The sequence below is a fragment of the Nuphar pumila genome, chromosome 8 (assembly GCF_984573655.1).
Source record: "Nuphar pumila chromosome 8, dmNupPumi1.hap1.1, whole genome shotgun sequence".
In the NCBI taxonomy this organism is placed as follows: Eukaryota; Viridiplantae; Streptophyta; class Magnoliopsida; order Nymphaeales; family Nymphaeaceae; genus Nuphar; species Nuphar pumila.
The window spans coordinates 110,458,033-110,478,292 of NC_143256.1; the positions used below are offsets into that span (position 1 = coordinate 110,458,033).

Consider the following 20,260-nt stretch of genomic DNA (forward strand, 5'->3'; position numbering starts at 1 on the left):
TAAATAAAATTCAAATAATAAAGTTTGTCTAAGTTGGAAAAAGCGAGCACACGATCGCAGCATCACCAGCTTTATGTAGCAGGTGTTATGCACGTCGTGGGGCCCCTTGATGACGTGGAAGCTCATGAAAGATGGGGGGTGAAGTGGGCCCCGCTGAACCCCATGATGCAGGTTATTCAGACGACGTCGTGACGCAACCGGAAGCTGGCCACGTGGCGCAGGGTGAGAGAGAGAGCTACAACTTTAACAAATGGTTCGGATTCTGTTTGGATGCGGGTCGTACCCGATTCTTAGGTACACAGAATGACATGGTTTGATTTTGAAACTTATTCGAAATTAGTTATGACCATGTTCAGAGATTTCTACTGCTACTCCTACGAAACTACGAGAAACTGAATTAATGGAATATAAGAATTAACTAATACATAAAATTTATAAAAATAATAATAATTCAATCCAACAGCTCTAACCGAGAAATCCCTCTAATGAATATTTATAAGGGAACACGAGAAATCGTAAGCCTATTTCGGATCCGAGATGAATCCATTACATTAAAAAAAAAATTCTAAAAAAAAATAGAAACTGGGTATGAATAGACAGTATTCTTTGCATTTTTACAAAGAATTCTCACTTCAGAAATGAGATTCCTGCCCATATAAAAATTTCAATATGTGAGAACATTTCTTGAATTTGGAATTATCCTTCTAAGAAATTCCCTGAAATTCTCAAATTTCAAGTGGTGAAGTCACTCAAGTATGATCACACTGCCTAAAACATTGGTAAGTCAAAATATAATTTTAAAATTTAATATTTATATTTAAATTGATAAAATCATATAAATTATTTAAATATAAGGTGACATCAGCTGGGCCCACTGCTAATTATGATAAGTAAATTTTGTGAAATTTATTATTTTTAACCTTTTAAATTTGAGTAAAATTTAGGATAAATTCAGGCAAAATTCAGAAGCAAAATTGAGTTAAGATGATCGTTGGATCCATCTCGGAACATAAATCTCGTAGGAGATTTGTTTTCTCGAAATCGGATAACGGTTGACCCAAAAAATATGTTTTTTTAAATGATTGGCTTCTATTTTTTAGTATTTTTCTGGTTTGGATCGGACTGGACCCGCTCTGTTGGATTCAAGTTAATATAGATCTAGACTCAATGTATGATTCATATTGACTAGAATCTAGTTTAGGTTAAGATCCAATCAAATTTTAGATATTGATCATGTCATTTTAAAAGTTAAAATAAATTTAAAACTTAAAAAACAACTAACCTTTAAATTCAAAACAAAGGATGAGGTAAAGTTTTACCCCATATAGAATTTCTAGAAGGGGTGTCACCTATTGAATATTCTTTAAGAATATAAAACAATAAAAATAATAAAATGTTAAAATTTAGAAGGGATAAGGCGGTAGAGTTCTACACATGATAGAACTCTACCCCTAAAGGGGGATCTAGAAGGGGGCATCACCCCCTCTATAGAGTTTATTAATTATAAAATGAGGTTAGAACCTCTCTCCCTCTAAAATTCATTTTCTAGAGAGAGAGAGGAAAAAAAGTGAGCTAGAGAAAAAGAGAAGAAAAGAAAGAAAAGAGGGAAAAGAAAATGAGAGAAAAGATAAGAAGAAGAAAAAGAAGCATCTACGATTTTTATCCTTTAGTTTTTTTTTCGTAACTTTGAATCAAGGTACGAGTTTTCTCTCTTAATTCGCACTGGAAAGGAATTGGTATAAATCGATTAGAGCATGAGTTTAGAGAGGAAAAGAAAATTTTGATCATGTAAATATATCTATATATATTTTTAGGTTTGCTGATTTTATGAATCTGATAAATATATATGTATTCCAATTTTTGTTGATTTAATGTTCATGCATCTAATATATATATATATATATTTCTAATTTACAGATTTTATGCTTATGCATCTGAAGTATATATATGTATTTCTAATTTGTCAAATTTATGCTCATGAACTCAAAAAATATATATGTACTTCAGTTTTGCCGATTTCATGTTCATGCATATGAAATGTGTGTTCTTTTCAGTATGTCGATTTTATGAGCATGCTTCATGCATATGCATTTAAATTCCAGCCTAATGATTTTATTAGTTTGAATCATATGTGTTTATTCACTTCAAACTGTTGAGCAATGATGGATTTTATATATGTATATATATATATATATATATATATGTGTGTGTGTGTGTGTGTGTTTCAGATCATGTTTGTGAATCAGAAATATGTATATATATGTTAGTCGATTCATGCACATGAATCTGATTAGCCTTCACATATTTCTGATCACTCGATTTATATACATGAAGCTGATCTTATACATGGATCTGATCATGTACATGAATCTGATTAGCACTTTGTATTTTTGGTTAGCCGATTTATGTACATGAAGTTGATCATGTATAATTTGCAGTCAGCTGATCATGTACATGAATCTAATCAGAAATTATGTGCTTGTTTCTATAGTTGATTCATGCACATGAAGCTATTAGTGTGCATGTTTGTAGTTAGCCGGTCATGTACATGAATTTGATCAAAATATATATTTTTTGATTAGGTACGTAAATCTGATCCTAAACAGATCAGTTTGCAGTTTTTGTAACATACGCATGAATTTGGTTTTAATTAGATGTTTGCATGATTGTGATCTTATGCATGTTTGTTGATCGTATGCATAAAATTTGATCATGAATAGTGTGGTTTGCATGCTCTCTATATGCATGTGTACGTGTTTAGCTAAATGTATATTTTTTTTGTGTTATGAATGTGCATTGTGAATATAAATTATAAACTGTGTGTATTTTATGTTTATTGAAATTTTGTAATTTACATAAGTCAAATTTTGAGATATGTTAAATGGTTATACGTGAACTACTGTAGGCATATGAAGGCCAGGAGCACATGTTGCTCATGTGTTATTAATTTATTTATGTAATACAAAATGATTTCTGAAAATTATTATATTTCTAAAATTAATTATATTGTTAAATTGTGAGGGTGAGGGCTCAAAATTTGTTATTGCATGTTCATTTGCAAAACGGTTCATGTGTAAAGCACTTGAAATTAATTTGAATAGTAAAAGAGACAAAAAAGTATAATTAAACTCTTTATTGATGTTCCTTCTACAGTGTGTGAATCTTGGATGACAGTCATGGGGGACCATGATGATACTAAAATTCTGTGTGCAATTGTGCTCCAAAACCCAATGTAAAGTTCACTTCCTGGACATGATTTTAAGGAGCTTTCAACCACTTTTCCTGAGGATGGTGTTGTTGACTCAGTTGTAGTTATTGGTATACCAATAAAATAACGTTAATAGACGTTGATTTCTTTCATGTCTTAGCATTAAGTATTGATTGTTAATGTTCCAATTGATGGTATCGATTCCTGATATCGGTAAAGTAAAAAGTGTGAAACCCAGTAAATAAAATTCAAATTGTGCATTAAGATATAACTGAAAACTACCTCGAACCTCAGAAATTATGCCCATTTTGAATAACCATGGGTTTAAAAAAAATTAAAAATTAAATTTAATAGGGATATGCATACAAAAGCAACTCTGATAAATAACTTAAGAAGTTATTCATGCATGTGCATTGAATCATGCATCTTTTATTGTTCAGCATTAGTTTCATGTGTTTCTATATATTTTATTTGGCATGATATATGTTGAATGCTTGAATGGTAAGTTAATCGTGGTAAGTTATTGCCTGTGATTTTTTCTTAAATTTATGTTATTTTTATTACTATTGGATTTTTAGAGGAATTTGTATGAGGACTTTGGTTCTTATCCGTTTTCAAAAAAATTGTTTTACAAGCATAAATGCTTAGTAATGTCTAGGACTGGCTGACTAGAGGACACGAGACTTGTGACTTGATGCTTGGGTTCTAACCAGAGTGCAAGATTTTTGAAATAGTCAAATTTATATTTTTGGATTTTTTGACTTATTGATTAATTAATGAAGTTCAAATTATTACTTCCTATTAATTTAATGCATAGAATGGTTTGTGGATTGGTTATATTAAATTTGTGATCTACCCCAGGTCCTTAAGAGATTTTCTATAATTGTTTAAAAAAAATTACTATTTTTTGAGGGTCAGTTGAGGTCGTTTTGGCTTACCAAATGCAACTAAACATAATAAAATTTCATTGGATATTGGATAAAATCTGATTCATTATCATCCCTTGGCTCATTGCATTTGTGGAGCGTGCTTCATAAGGTACATGCCTAATCCATAAATTTGAGTTGTAGATTGACTCAAGCCAATTAGTGAAGATAATAGGTCCTAATCCAGACTCAGAGTCCAATGCAAATTCAAGAGCCAATGTGAAGAATTCAGACTTAGAGTCCAAAAGTAACATGAAGAGTCCCAGTGAGGTGAATACTCCTAATGTGAAAATGATTCTTCTTGGTAGGACTCATCCCAACGTCAATTGCTCCTCTATTGGAAGGACTCCTTTCAATTGTGAATCCCAGTTTAGTATGGACTCCAAGGTGTTTGAAAATTGTAGAGTCCTTTCTAAAGTTGAATGTAATCATAAGATGTTCCGTTTGATTCAGAATCTCTTATGTAAATGTCTATTTAAATAAAGACCCTCTCATCTCTATGTGAAATAGAGAGAGAGTGGACATAGGTCATTGTTGAACCGAACCACTTTAAAAAATTTGTATGTTTTTTTCCTATCTGTGTGTGCTTGTGTTTCTATTCTTAAGTGAGTTATGCACCTTTACAAGGTATCAGAGCATATAGGATCAAGTGAAATGGAACATGTTCTCCCTACTGTTGATATGAAAGAATCTTCTCCAGACGGGAAGGTCACCCCCTCCCTTCTCTCTTCCTTAAAGCAAACTTCTAGCCAATAGGGCTCACAACTCTTTGGTGTCTTTAGGTTTCTTCTCAGGGTTCCTAAGTGGATCTTGAGCTATAGATTTAGGTTGGAGGATTTAAGATTGCTCTTTCTGTTAGAAAAGTTTTAAAATATAACTATAAAATCTTGGTGATTTATTGTTTCCTACCAAAAGTGCTTTGAAAATGTTTAGTCTCATATCTAAGAGAGAGAAGTTTTTCGGGTGGTTTAAATAGAGGGTTTGTTCTCTATTCTTTACTTTGGTAATCCTTGAGTCTTTAGGTGGCTTACGGACGTTGTTGCGCATCATGCAGCAACGGACCCACCGTTCGCGCACACGCATGCACGTGTATGTGCACAAGGGCGCTTGAGGCGCAATATGGCATTTTGATTGTGCACTTTGCACTTCGCATGCTCGCAATGGCGTGATGTACATATGAGGTGCAAATGACCATTTTGACTTTTCAGTTTTGAGTTGTTTGACCGTTTGAAAGGCTTTTAATTGCATTTATATAAAGTTTATGGTGCATTAGCTGTTGGACGGTTTTGAAGGCCTTTAATCAACAGTCAAAGGTGGATGACCGTTTAGGGACCTTTTCATCCTAATTTCAAATCGTCAGATGTATGGCCATTAATCTTATTTATCGCAAAACGTTTTGGCTTTTCTAAAAGTATAAATCTCTTCATTTTCATGTTTTGAAGCATCTGGATTTTTGACTTTTCAGTTTTCTCCTTTCTTTCTTCCTGGTTTGGCTTGCAGAGTTCAAGTGTGGGAAAGGTCATCTGTTCTTACAAAGCAGTGACTCTTTTGATGTTCAAGCCTAATTGTATCCTTGGAACTCAGTCGTAACAAACCCCTTTTCGCATCTTTGAAATTCTCGAAGTGGGGCAATTGAAGTTCTAAAAATAGCCATCTTAAGAACGTGCCTTTAGGCTTGAGATCTCCATTTCCTTAAATCCTTATTTGTCACCTGTTTGCAGTGACACTTTCATGGCCGGTGAGACCGACCCCAACATCTCCCTCTCCTGCAAGCCGTATTTCATGCTTAATTTGAACTTCTCTAAAGCCTTTGACGCTTGTCTCCATCCAGTTTGTTCTTGACACACTCAATTATATGGGATTCGATTGTCAATCGGTGAAATGGATTAAAGATTTTGTCACACCTCCATCCCTATTCAGGCCAATGGATCTACTGATAAATTCTTTAACATGCACCGTGGACTTTGCCAAGGCTGCCCGTTATCTCCATTGCTCTTTGACATTGTTAGGGAGGCTCTAACATCCATGTTCAGGTATGCAGCCAAAACTCAGTCCCTCCAATCTCTCTCCTATGAATTAACTATCCTACAATATGCAAACGACCTCCTTGTATTTGGGGAGGCTTCTATACAACACATGACCAAAGTGACCCTCATTCTTAAGTGTTTTACATTGCTCTTTGGCATGAACATCAATGAGGCTAAGGCACTGTTTGAAATCTAGCCATGGTAGCTGGGGAAGGAATTATGGAATCCACAAATTTTGTGAATTTGGTATTTCTCACCTGTTTGTTTGAGAGCACCATCCTAAATCAGGAGAGTACTCTGCAAATCCATTTTTAAAATTGTTTGGATGGCATGTGAATTTCAGAATTCCTTCACTAGCTACATGTTTTCAAACACATAGTTGTTAAATACCACACAGACATCACAAGAAATAAAAAGCAACTTAGGCTTACTCTTTCTTAAAAAAATATTTTTAAGTGTTTTTAAAGCTTGATAATATATAAAAATATATAATATATGTATAATACATATATAAAACATATATAATATGCATATTATATAATATAATTTATAAATAGATAACATGGAAAACTTAAAAGCATGTGAATAATTATTAATATTATATAATATGCATATTATATAATATTATATATAATATAATTTATAAATAGATAATATGTAAAACTTAAAAGCAGGTAATGGTAGCTGGGGAAATATGAAATCACATTGGAAAGTATACTTATTCTGGATTCCATACTTCATTTTAATTGTATAATTACCTAAATGAGATTTCACAATAAAATTATAAATTAAAAAAGTATAATTATTTTAACAGAAAAACTAAAATTTTAAAATATCAAAGAAGTTCATTTTAATATTGAGAAAAACAAAAGGATGGGTACTGTATGTGGGGCCATTGGATGGTGAAAGTCCACTCCAAAACTTAACTAAATACTCCCGGGTTCGGACCTCCCCCGGGTTCATCTAAGAGCTTGACCAGCAAAGAAGAGTGCAGTAAACGTGGGTATTATTCTGGTATTTGGGTCTTGAAATAAGATCTGGGTTTGCAGCCCTACAAGCAGATCGGTTTTTTATCTGGATCTGAATATAGATTTGACTGAAAATGTGGACCTGAATCTGATTCTAAATCAAACACCATATAAGTTTTACAAATCCAGATTTTGAGCTAAACCGATTTGAAACAAAAAAAAAAAAAAACTGGGTCAGGGTGGGTGTGAGTGAAACTCCAGCTCTCAACCCAACTATCGCAGCGCCTCTTTCCCCTTTTCCTCGCAACCTCGGCCGCTGTGTGTCCTAACCTCTCCGGCGTTCTCTTCCTCCGGTATAGTCCAACTGGCACCGGCGGAGGTATGGCCTCTCTCTCTGTCGCTGAACAAGGGTGGAGGTGGGACCTTTTTCGGCCAGTCTCTCTTTGTTACTGTATAGTCGAAAAAGGATCCCCCACTCCAAGCTCTGATTTCAGGGTCCCCCATCACAACCGCGAAGGAAGAGGACGTCTTCGGAGAAGATAGGAGGAAGAGAAGGAGGGGGAGGACCGTAGCTGGAGGGTTTATGTGGTTGGTGAGGAGGGCGTCGGAAAAGGAGAAAGCATCGTCGGGAGGGGAGTTGATATGGTGGTAGCCGAAACGTGAAACTGGCGTCGACAAATGCTTCCATGATTTCCATCTTTTCCCTCTGTCCCAAAGAGAAAACTTGTGGATTCCACGAATCCACTCTGGCGCCCTCGAATCTACTCAGACATGGAGACGCGGAGATTACAAACATGGCCAATTGTTATATTGTTGCCTTATGGCTGAGCTTTGCAGCTTCTACAATTTTCGAGTGCCCTTTGGGATCCCTGCCATTCACCTACTTGGGTCAGCCGAAAACCATTGGTAGCCGGTTATCGATCGGGTTTCTTCTAAATTGCAATCCTGGAAGGGACGCTACCTCTTGTTCACGGGCAGAGTCACCATGATCTGATACGTACTCAGCACGATCCCTGTCTATTTCATGTCTGTTTACGTTATGCCTAAGAAGATTGAGTGCCAACCCTCTAAGTCCATCAGGCATTTCCTTTGGAGCGGCCTTCTTTCGAATCATTAGAAATCACTTGGTTGTTGGGAGGTCGTCACCCTCCCTAAATTGAGAGGTGGTCTTGCCATATCCATCACCTCAGCTTCAGAAATGTGCCACAAATCTGCAAATGCTGGTGGGATATTGCTGTTGATGACAAGGGTTTGATGCTGATCTCGTTTCTTAAAGAAAAATACGCCTTAAATAGCCCTATTGATCAATGGCAGGTTTCCCATCCTCGTCGATCCGTCTCAACAACATGGAAAGGATAGTTGAAGGTTTGGCCCTCTTCATTGAGTTGCATCCCTATTGACTTCAATCCTATGGGTAAGTATGTTTGGACTTGTGCAAAACAAGGGGACTTCTTGGTCTCCTCGTGCTACTTCTCTTTGCTTTCGCACAGTCTTTCCCCGTTTCCAGAGAATGCACCATGGGGACCTGGTCTCTCTTCTCGCTCTCAAACCTTCGCTTGGCTCCTGCCTTTATATATGATCCAAACTCATAGCAACCTTTGCAGATGGGGTCTCAGCCTAGCTAGCCAATGTGTTCTCAGTTGTTCTCATGAAGAGACCAAATACCACCTATTCTGGATTTGTCCCTTCTTTCAGAGGATCTTCACTCTCTCCTGGTCGTTACCCTACATGTTGATTAGAGAAGACTCATGGTTTTGGGACCTTATCATTTGGAATATGGCACTGTTGGTTGTTCACTGCCTGGTGGCTAATATGGCAGGAGAGGAATTTTCGTATTTTCAAGGGCGAAAACACTCCCTTGGATGTGCTTGTACGTTGGATCCTCTCTGAGGTTTTCTTCATTGCTGGTAGGAAATGGGGTTTTCAAGACGGTTCTTGGCTACATCAGCTTTTCAGATCTTGTTCTTCTCTTTTTATGTCTTTGCAGGCCGATCTCTCGAAGGCCTAACTCTCGGTATGTTTTATTATGCTTGAGGATTAATGAATCGTTTATTTTTCCCTAAAAAGAAATTAGTATTGCAAAATGTAACCCATCGTGTAAAATTTCCATTGTCAAATGTAATAATCTTTTTATCGAACAAAAAATAAGCGTATTGTAAAACAAAAATGATGCGTTTTTCAAAAAAACTTAATAGTTTTCAAAAATTTGATCGTGTCTAAAATCGTAACTTTTCGACTGTAAAAAAACCTTTTCACCGTTACGTGTGAATTTCTTGTTATATGCAAACTTTTCTCTCAAATATGCAAAATTCCTCCCTTCGCTCGTGAATGTCCTCACATATTCACATATTTGAGAATGTCCTCTTGCTTGTGTCCCTTATGCAATTTTCAGAAGTTTGCTGAAAAAAATTGACACTTCAAAAGCATCCCTAAAGCCTTTAGCGGCACTTCAAAAGCACCTAAAAACTTCAGTTCTGTTTCAAAAGAACGTTTTTGGGGGGAGGGAGAATCACAAAATACAATTTGACATTTGCATATTTTTGGAGGAAAATCGCATATTCTGGAGGACATTTGTATATTATCATATTTTGAGAGGAAAATTATAAAATGTATGAAAGAAAATTTGTATATTTGAGAGAAAATTTATATATTTAAATATTTAAGAAGTCACACATTTGGAGAAAATTCACCTGCAAAGGGTAAAAAAGTTAATTTGCAGTAAAAAAGTTACCCTTTTTGGATAAAGGTGGATTTTAAAAAATTGCAAGGTTTTTTCAAAAAATGCAAAAAAATGCATCATTTTGTTGTACAATACAATTCATTTTTTGTTATTTTATACTCAACTAACTCACAGAGGTATCAACGGGACTTTGTTGCTCAAGCTCATAGTTCCAAGCTAGATTTCAACATAAGCTCTCTCTTTCTCTCGACTGGTAAACGAGCCAAGCAAACCGAACAGGGCATGTTTAGTCTTGACTTGTTTACTCGTAGATTGAGCTTATGACTTGGCTCGTGTTTGTGTTTAGCTGAGCTGAGCTGGGCTCGTTCCTGAATGAGACAACCCAAACACATGCTGGCTCGTGTAAAAAATTTCATGTTATACATTAAATATGTATATTTTTATATATTACACTTAAAATATATAGTTCTTATGCATTCTTTTTTTTATGTTACATTTAACATATATATATATATATACACACACACACACGAGTCTCTCAGGCTGAGCCGTGTCGAACACTCCATGTTCGGGCTCGACTCGTTTAGGTTAAACGAGCTTCTCATGGCTCGGCTCACCAGCCATATGAACCTGTCACGAACAAGTTTGAAACAAGCCAAACCGAGCGATTCGGAAACCCTTCTCTCTCTCTCAGTTTTGAAGATACCCTTCAAGCACAAGACTGAAATCTAAACACATCAACAGATCTTATGATTCAACCAAGTGGTCATGGGGCGGGGAACAACCGAACCTGTACACAATTTGACTGGGTGTAGGCAGCCAAGGTGTGATCCAAATCTTAAATATGTCAGATATGGATTAGACTAACTACTACTACCCAGTTAGCGTTCAAATCATATCTCATTTTATCCAATCCAATCTGGCCAATCCAACTTGACCAAGGACCACCAAGTAAGGATTTTAGTAGCATCTTTCAAACAAAGTCTTACATCACATCCTTGTCCAAGAAAAGTTGGTAGAACCATAAAGAAGCTGCAAATGAAGAAATTAAATCATGAACAATTCCATGGCAGCAATGGGTTTATAAAGAAAGAACAATACATCTGATCACATAGCTGGTGAAGCTAGCCTAACTTGCCCAGACAATGTAACCCAAAACAACTGATGCTCAGTAAGGATTGGTTATGTCATAGCTTACATATGAAAAATGCTGAAACAAAAAGACAGACCTATATATGCATAACCACACAGAAAAGCTTGAGTGGGAATAATGCATCAACACCATGTGATCGTCCATGCTGCCAGATTCAACCACAAGCTGAAGTTGAAGTTTTGGCAAAGATGGATTCCTAAAGCATGGCAATTTGATGGACATCCTGAGGAAACAACAGAGATGTGGAAAATATAAGTGTTTGTCTGCTCCAAAACTGCAAGAAAGAAGTGTTTCCACAAAGGATGCATCAAGTGACTCCTTTCAATCCCATGCACACCAAATCTTCTTAACTCCATCTGTGCCTGCTGAACTGTGGGTCAAGTATGCTGTGAATTGAGCCTGTAGCATTACACTGATTAAAAAGCTGATGAAAAGTGACAAAAAACTAAATAAGAAGCAAAGCTAGGGTGGTATGGTTAACTGGCCATCATTAGTTTCAGATGGTTTCTTACTGTTGATGAAGGTTGGAAGCCACAGTGCAGCCAATTTCCTCTATTAGGCTTTGCTTTTCATTACTCGTACTTCTTGTCCATGGGCCAGGAAGAGCCGCTTGTGAGTCAGAGCAGATCAGAAACGACTGGTTTAAATTAGATCTAGGCGATGCATAATCATGGGAGTCATCACAGTGGTTATCGGGTTCAGGCCCCAAAGCCCAAAGCATGACAACAAGCACGACGCTCACAGCCTACAGGAAAATTCAGTCTTTAGGCATAAGAATGTCAATGTGTTGCCTCCCACGTTACAGTGACTGGCCTCTTAGATAGGAACTTCAATAGACATGCCTTTGAACACCCGAGCAGGTCGGACACATGTTTCACTTGAAACGTGACCCCCCGGGAAATTGCTTCCCGAGGAGGAGGGTGTGACATGGGATTCATAACGAAACCTGTTATTTCATGTGAAACCTGGCAGGCCCCACTGGCTGTTTCCTGCAGGGCATTTGTTTCATTCCCTGTGGGGAACAGTACCCCTTTCATATGAAAGGGGCTGAAACAAATGCCCCCCATAAAAGTTCATAGTTTTGCTTTTCATAGATTTTAAAAAGAAATATTGAAAAAGAAAGAAAATAAGGGCAGCAGAGCAATCAAACTTGGAAAGAATGAAAATTGCATAAAACAGCTAAAGTTTTGAAAATAAATAAAATGTGAATCCATCTGGAAATCTTGCTTCAAACTTTTGAATTTAGTAGGCTAAAATTTTCTTAATGGTGTAAACTTGAGAACAAGAAAATGGCATTAATTTCTTACCTTCAACGTTAGATTGCAAAGTACATGGAATTAAAGGAGAGAGAGAGAGAGATTTAAACATGCACCTGCGCCAATAATATTACAAGTGCAACATAGCAGATTAAAGTTAAATGGAATGCCACAAATTTCTTAAATTCACTGTGCTGGCCTGCATAGTCATCATAAATTTCCTGGAAAAAGGAAAATATTGCATTAAATGTTGCAATATGCATTTAAAATGTTCTTATGAAACAAAATTAAATACTTCATCATTCAAAAAAAGAAATAATTTATACAAACATACAGCTATCCAGTCTTTCTCGAAGAAGATAACTATGATCACTCCAACCTGAGGAAAAAGGATAATGCAGACAAACAATATGTACTTAAGGAGGTTGAGGATAACAGACTGCTTATGAGATTTGCACAAACAAATACACATGTATTATCAGGGGTTATTTCAAAATATATGGGCAACATTTAAAGACTACACAAGCCTGTAGAGTGTTAGATATGGTGGAACCTATGTCACACGGACTCGGCTAGGGAGGCGCCGCACCCGAGTCGACACGCCCCGACACGAGTGCGGACACGGGTGCGGCTTCGGACTCGGCCCAGACTCGGTCAATGCTGAGTCGGACTCGGTCAAAGAGTCGAGGCCGAGTCCGTCCACATTTTGGACTCGGTCAACTTTGACCGAGTCCAAAAATGTCCATTTTTAAGACAAAAAACAAAAAAATCATTTTTTATATAACTTTTTTAAATATATATATATATATATATATATATATATATATATATATATATATATATATATATATAACCAGCTGCAACTGCACAGTATGTGACTTGCAGTCTATGCAATTGCAACTGCACAGTCACAGACTGCATTGCACAGTCTATGCAACTGCAGTCTATGCAACTCTGATCCATTTGATTGGGGATGTGTGATCTTTAAGGGGAAGCGTGATTCCTCCAGCGAAGGGTGTGCACTACCAATATCATGCTTGAGTGGGCCCTGCTTTCATGGGGCATACACTTATTAAACAGAAACATACTTTGACTGGTTCATGTAGTCCTTGTTTAATGTTTATCTACCCCACCTCTCCCCAAAACACACCAACACACACATACACGTCTGGATGCTTCTGGTTTCTTTCTCTCCATCTATCTTAAGGGTGATTTGTTTTATATATTGTGCTTCTTTTGATACTATGCAAATTCTTCAAATGAGCGTAAATGCTTGAGCTGCCTACTAGAAAGTTGCTTCTCAGTGTTCAGGACCAATACTTAGTAGTTGTATATGCATAATTTTATATTCTTGAAATATCTTTCAATTTATCAATTTAAAGGAATATAAATACAATACAACCAGGATTTAGCCAGAGCAAAGGTAACTGAAACATGAATGTGCCCTCTTCCTGTAAGATGTATATTTTCATATGCAAGTCATATTTTCTCTATTGAAAAACTTGATATTTTTATATATTCATGTACTGATAAATGACAATGAAATTGCTAATAAATTTTTTCTGTTGCTATGTTATTGCTTATATATATATATATATAGCCGAGTCCCCGTGTCCAAAATTTTTGAAATTGCGCCGCACCCGTGTCGCACCCGCACCCATGTGACATAGGGTGGAACATGAGAGCTTGACAACATCTGGAGCGGGTTGGTGGAGGGAGGCAGAAGGGAGAAATATGGAGAGGGAGGAGGCAACATTTAAAGACTACACAAGCCTGTAGAGTGTTGGATATGCTGGAACATGAGAGCTTGACAACATCTGGAGTGGGTTGGTGGAGGGAGGCAGAAGGGAGAAATATGGAGAGGGAGGACCATTGGAGATTTCAGGAAATACTGCTATCCAGTTGTTTAGTGTGCACGCTTTGAGTGTTCAAAATTGACTAAATCAAAATGCTAATCCTTTTTGCTTCTTGTTGCCTTTATCTGTACAGAGAAATATTGCAACATAGAAATGCAAGCATAGTAAACGCTTTAATGATGTAGCTCCATGCTTCACTGGAACACATAAAATGAATAGCATGCACTGAAGGATCAAGCAAAATACAAAGCATTAATACTGGGCATTTAAAAACAAACAACCCTCAAGCATACAAGAATGATGTGTTTCCAGCAACCACCACCAAGAAGGAACTTGAGCTCCGGAAGAGCAGGAGAAATATGCAAGGTGGTGAAATAGTTGCTGCTGAAATTACAATGACCGGCAGCTGAAGGTATGAAAAATTGAAAATAAAAGGCTTAATAATACCACAAGTAGAGAACTCTTCAACAATTTCTTAGAAGTCAGCTTTTCTATTCTAGAATGTAAACCAATTCTAAACTTATTTGGACATATCCTTCATTCCTTGATTCCAATTCAAAGTTCTTTACTTGTCAATCTACAAATCAATGTGCTTTGTTGTTTTGCCTGCTGATAGATTAATATATTCTTCTTGGCTAATCTAGCTTATTCTGGTTTTATTCTTAAGCTTGGACATTTAATAGAAGTAAACAACAAGGACTCTATTTGGTCTTCTAGCTTCATCTATAGTTAGCATACATAATAATAAATCATCTAGTTTATGTTAGGGTGCTTGATAATCTTGCAAAAAAAGATGGATGAATACAATCTGGCAGATATGCGCTAACAGCAACTTAGTCAAAAGTTTCTAAGAGTAGGGAATTGATAGACAACACCGATGACCGGGTGTATCAGACAGCTACTAATAGACTTAGAACCTGGAAGTGACTGGTGTTGGAGTCTAATAGAAGAAACAAACCAACCTGAGCCAATAGAGGATCCTAGTGATTGAACCACAAATCCAGATGGAGCTAATACAGGGAAAATTTTGTAGCAAATGACAGATCTCTTGAATGCATAGCAGATTCTCAAGTGCACAGAACGGTCAAATAAATGGAAACAGGAAGATTTTCCTCCTTGGATTATGCAAAACCTACTGAGGTACTAGATCAAGATATGTATAGTTACAGGGACCACAAGTTTGAGGTTACATATTCTAAGGTACTCAGAGACCGTGGCATGGTTGGTAGGGTTATTTGAATTTTGAATTATTAAAATCCTGGTTCCTTGGGTTGGTGCATGTGCATTGTGATCAAAGCTGATAACCATGGCATAGACCATAGAGTGCTACATGTCAATAAACCAACATTTTATCAATAACATAATTTACCCCTGATAGTTACAAACAATCAATCCAAGAATAATAGAAGTTTCAGCTTCCTGCCCATCTTCATATTGTTTCTTTCAGATGCATCTCCATTTTTTAGAGCATCATGTAAGTCATCCAATTTATGAAAGAATATCTTGGTGGTAAATCAATTAAGCAAACATAAATAGCACACACAAATGAAGAAGTATTTCGCACAAATACATATTTTTGGGGTAGGGGAGTGGGGGGCTCTTTTTTTTTTCCTTTTCTTTTTCTGATAATGGGAGAAACCATTGTTACGGTTTGTATGCCCTGTTACAGGCTGAGAGGTGCCATGTTGACTGTGGCCCTGTTTCAGTGCCCACGGTGTAAAACTCTATGAGTACTCCCTCCTGCCAACTGGGGATAGATTCGCATTGGCTTTAACCATGTGGCAAAGGATAAAGATCCTGGGTATCGAACTCCTGACATCCTTGAATGCCTTCAGCCGACCCACTTAGGCAGGTGTGTGGAGCCCTTCAGAGCATGAGGGGAGCTCTCTCCTACTCATACATATCATTTCAAATGAAATCAACAAAATGCTTGCAAAGTAGTGAATTTTGAAACACCCATGCCATTATTTAATAGAAATGTGGTTATGATTGGTATGATGTTCAGTAGGCAAACAGATATTCTATGACAGAACATGTAATGTAAAATCAGAAAATCTTGCCAAATTTCTAGATCATGTAACAAAAGGATACAATGGCAAGGACAAAAACACTGATGCTGTTGGCGACAACATGCCCAAAGAGTGTACTCAAGCATGCAACAATGCCTATCGCAAAAAACACACAAATGAACCTGTAAAGGCATCCAATAAGATGAGACATATTAGAACAATAAAAAGCCACAGTAGCAGCATACTTTCAAATAAGGAAGATGCAAGCATGAAAAAACATGTTTGATAATAGTCATGTGGCCTAAAAGATTACTATGAGGAGGATATGGAAGCAACTTTCTGATCATAATAGGCAATTCGGATATCAAAGCACTTGATGTACAGTGTCTATAACTTAGGTTTAATAAATCTGCGCTTCAAAAAATGGAAAATTTTGACATTCATATGGAGGAAAGGATTAACAATTATTATTTGCAAGGAAAAAAATGTAAGAAAAGGATGCATCTGATATCACATTTAGAAGCAAGCTGGTGTTCCAAACCACTGCCCGACTAAGATAATCTAATAAAAAGAGTAATCACTTGTTACGTGTGCCTTGAATTCTGGACCTGCTTCACTCCATGACCTGTTTTGATATAATCTGGGAGAAAAAAAGGACCCTTTTCTAATTTTGCAAAATTTCTTTCTCAATTAACAAGAATTTCCTTGTGCACTTGGGAAATCATTTTCCTTCTTGGAGAGGGTTAAGAGAGAGCTTGTGATGACTCTAATCTCCTTTTGATCTAGTGAAGCTTTGCTCCTCCTTTGCCCATGGTTGTAGGCCATAGACTGAACCATGTATATTCTGTGTTTTTCTTTTTCTGTCTGCTATCCTCTTTATTGCTGTCTTTTGGTTTCGTTTTGCTCGTGGTTTCCTAACATGACCTATCTAAAGACTATATGTAAAAGGAGTATAAAAAAGATAAGCCAGATGGAAAGACCATAACATGGAGTGAAAGCCAAATTTGGGTTGATATCTGAACTAAGAATATTGATTTTGTGCCTACATCTACAGTATTTCCTTACATAGAAGGTCTACAGAAATCCTTTGGCATCTAGAAGACTATAACTCAGGAAAGGACATGGTGCAGACTGCAGACAGGCTTAATAATTCAGTTGCTGGATAATTTTTGGCATATCTCTAACAGATGAACTATACTGATGAACAATGAAAATGATAAACTCAAGGGAACATAATATGTTGGGCAGCTGGTGCACTGAAAGGATGAGAATTCAACCTGTCTAGGGAATACTTGTTAAGGTGTGCTTATTAAATACACCATTTACATGTAAGACAACTGTCAAACTAGCCTGCTGGAAGGGAAAACGTAGATGGCGCAAATTATTGATGAAATTAATGTCTCCAAAGTGGTAAAATATCATCATCTTAGGAGTGTTGGCAAACATTGTTGCAACTGCAAAAATTCTATTTCCACAAAATAGTGGTCCATCATGTTGCTTTATTACAAAACCATATGTAGATCTTAAGAATAGAGCAAGTGCTCCTTTTTCCCAGAAAGTACAAGACAAAGAATTGTCCAATATTCAATATACACAAAACATGGTCTAAATGTTGCATTTTGTCATCCCAAAGAGAAAAAAAAAAGACATACCACAAATAAGTTACATTATTTTCACGAAAGTACATGATAATGTCAGATTTAGATTTGATGGAAAACATGATGTAAATTTTGGCATTTAGTACCAATGAAAAAACCCAAGATATATTGCAAATGCAGTGTGATAATATTAAAAAACATGGCTGCACTCTGGAAAGATGCTATAGTGTTATCAGGCCCTTCGAACATCTGAGTTTACTTTGTGGTTGTTTTTTATAGATCTTATTTAATGTCAGCTCGGACTCAGCAAACTAATGTTTTCCAGCTTGGTGTTGGTAGTTATTGTTTGCTTCTGGCCAAGTTGGCTTCCCCAGGGTTAACAAATAAGAGTAAAATGATTGTTGTGGCTCAAACTGGCTTGCTGGCAGGCGTAGATGGAATGAAATTCAAAAAATTAAGTGGTGACCACTGCAAGTGGTGACCACTGCCCCCTCATCTGTGGACCTAGTTCATTTTCACATTAAGCAAGTGGCTCATGGAAGCAATTTTGGCCCCTGGAGTCACTCTAGCTTGGACCAGGTTGCAGTATGCCTATTAGTACCTAGCTAGATGTATTTCGGCAACCCCTTTGGTTTTACATTCTCTTTCATGTCTTACCATTTCTGTTGGATTTTCAGAATCTTTCATCATCTCGGACATTAAAAGGAAAAGGTAGGGCTCGCCAATTACCACAAGAAGATGCCTCAAACCATACAGTTCCTGCCACATTAACATTACTCTGTTTTTCATTTCTGTACATTCTAATCCAACAATCATCTTATCTCTTTTTCTTGTCAGCGGAGACAAGCATGTCTTCAACTCCAATCCACAATCATCTAAACTTTGATTTATAACATCTGTCTAAAAAGCAAAAGCCAAGATGTAGCACGCAAGTAATTGGGGCTAAGCATCACAACAACATCCATATCTCTGATCACATTCAACTATGGTTTTCAGTGCTTTATCCACTCCCAATTGATAATCAAGATGCCATATTTTTTGCATAGCTAGAAATGACATTTACACCTTATCAATGTCCATGCCTTGAGTTCATCCAACGCCATCAGAATCTTGGGTTCAATCAGTAAATGTCAAGATCAATCGATGAACACCAAATTACTGTGCCAACCTCGCTTCAGACAGGATATGCCACTGTTCTTTTTTCTACGGATAATCCAAGGGAAACCATCATGGAACCGCACATTGGATGGCCTCCGATTGGTAAAACCCTTGAGGTCCCCCCTGCCGACCGGAGAGTACACCCAGGCAAGGGACGCCACCCGTGGGTTTCGAACCTTTGACGTCCTGTCAACTTGGTGATTTTCACGAGTTGCCCCTACCAGATGACCGGAGCCATCTCCCGCATTTCTTATCTAAACACTTAGATGGCAGAATTACGTTAGGTGGGCACCTTCCCTGTATCTTATAATCTGGATATGCGTTTGCTCCCTCCAAAGTTTCACCCTTCTCTGTCCTAACCTAGAAACAGAAAAATACAAGAAAGAACAAAAGAAAATCTTCTTGGCAATTCGAAACCGCAGTGGCACTTCTTCTTCGGCATTACTGAGTCCAGACATCCTTTCAAACCAAAAATCATCAATAAAGAAGAAAAAACTTAAAAAAGAAATAGGCAAATCGTTCATTTAAACCTGAAGAAGGAATTACGAAAAGCTTTTTCCTCCTAAACCAAACAGAAAATCTGTTACTAGAACAACATAATGGTACAATCATGTAGTAGTCAAGAACATAGACAGTGAGAAAAAAAAAAACAAGAAAGAGAAAGAAACAAAGCAGAACACGCATGTTCCCAGCTGCTCGAAGAAGAATGGACAGATGGGTACATGGGATTTACCGTGGTTTAGGCAATTCGGAGCTGCTACCATCGGCGTCGTATTCGGCCTTCCATTCCTTGAGAGCCCACAAGGCGTAAATGATCATCAGCACCCCAAGAAAGTTTGTCGACATATTCACTATCCTGAGGGCATGATGAAGGCAGCCTCTCGAGAGCTTCGCCATTGCAGACATAACAGCAGCTGGCACTTTGCCTCCTTCAATCAGGGGGTGCAGATACTGCTGATGAGAAGGGCGGTCGCTCTCCTGGTGCTTTTGGTGACGGGCTTCTTCAGAAAAGACATTCACCTACCAGCCAAATGAAACGGTAAGTATGCGTGCGTGGAGTTGATCACTGCAGTCATCTGATCAACGGAAAAAATCTAAAATATGTGAAAAGAAAGTGATTCGTACTCGATGGTTTCTTACCCTCATTAGCATCAAACATTAACTTTTCTAAAAATACTAGACATTTCTTTCTTTTCGATTAGTTGGTCAGTCTCTTCGTTACAAGGGGCATTTTCGCGTGGGCCTATGGATAATTTCTTCGGTAGCTGTACTGTGTATCATTATAAGAGGATAAATGATTTGTCCCCATACTGGATTTTGTCATGATATGACTATTTGTCTGTGCATTCAAACGCCCCCTTAATCTCTCCTTCTTTTCAGTTCATGCAACTAGGGATGCACAAAGGGGCTCGGGCTCGGCC

General features: G+C 37.3%; 1 protein-coding gene across 1 annotated transcript; it reads right to left on the reverse strand.

Moving 5' to 3' along the window:
• Nucleotides 1–10,847: 10,847 nt before the first annotated feature.
• LOC149830206 (tetraspanin-19-like) lies at nucleotides 10,848–19,747 on the reverse strand. The gene is made up of 6 exons (XM_090016384.1): nucleotides 19,573–19,747; nucleotides 16,166–16,265; nucleotides 12,553–12,633; nucleotides 12,335–12,439; nucleotides 11,475–11,707; nucleotides 10,848–11,361 (listed from the first exon to the last, which is right to left on the reverse strand). Exons 1-6 carry the CDS (start codon nucleotides 19,743–19,745, stop codon nucleotides 11,340–11,342), a joined length of 714 nt encoding a protein of 237 aa, XP_089872510.1. The 5' UTR covers nucleotides 19,746–19,747; the 3' UTR covers nucleotides 10,848–11,339.
• Nucleotides 19,748–20,260: the final 513 nt, after the last annotated feature.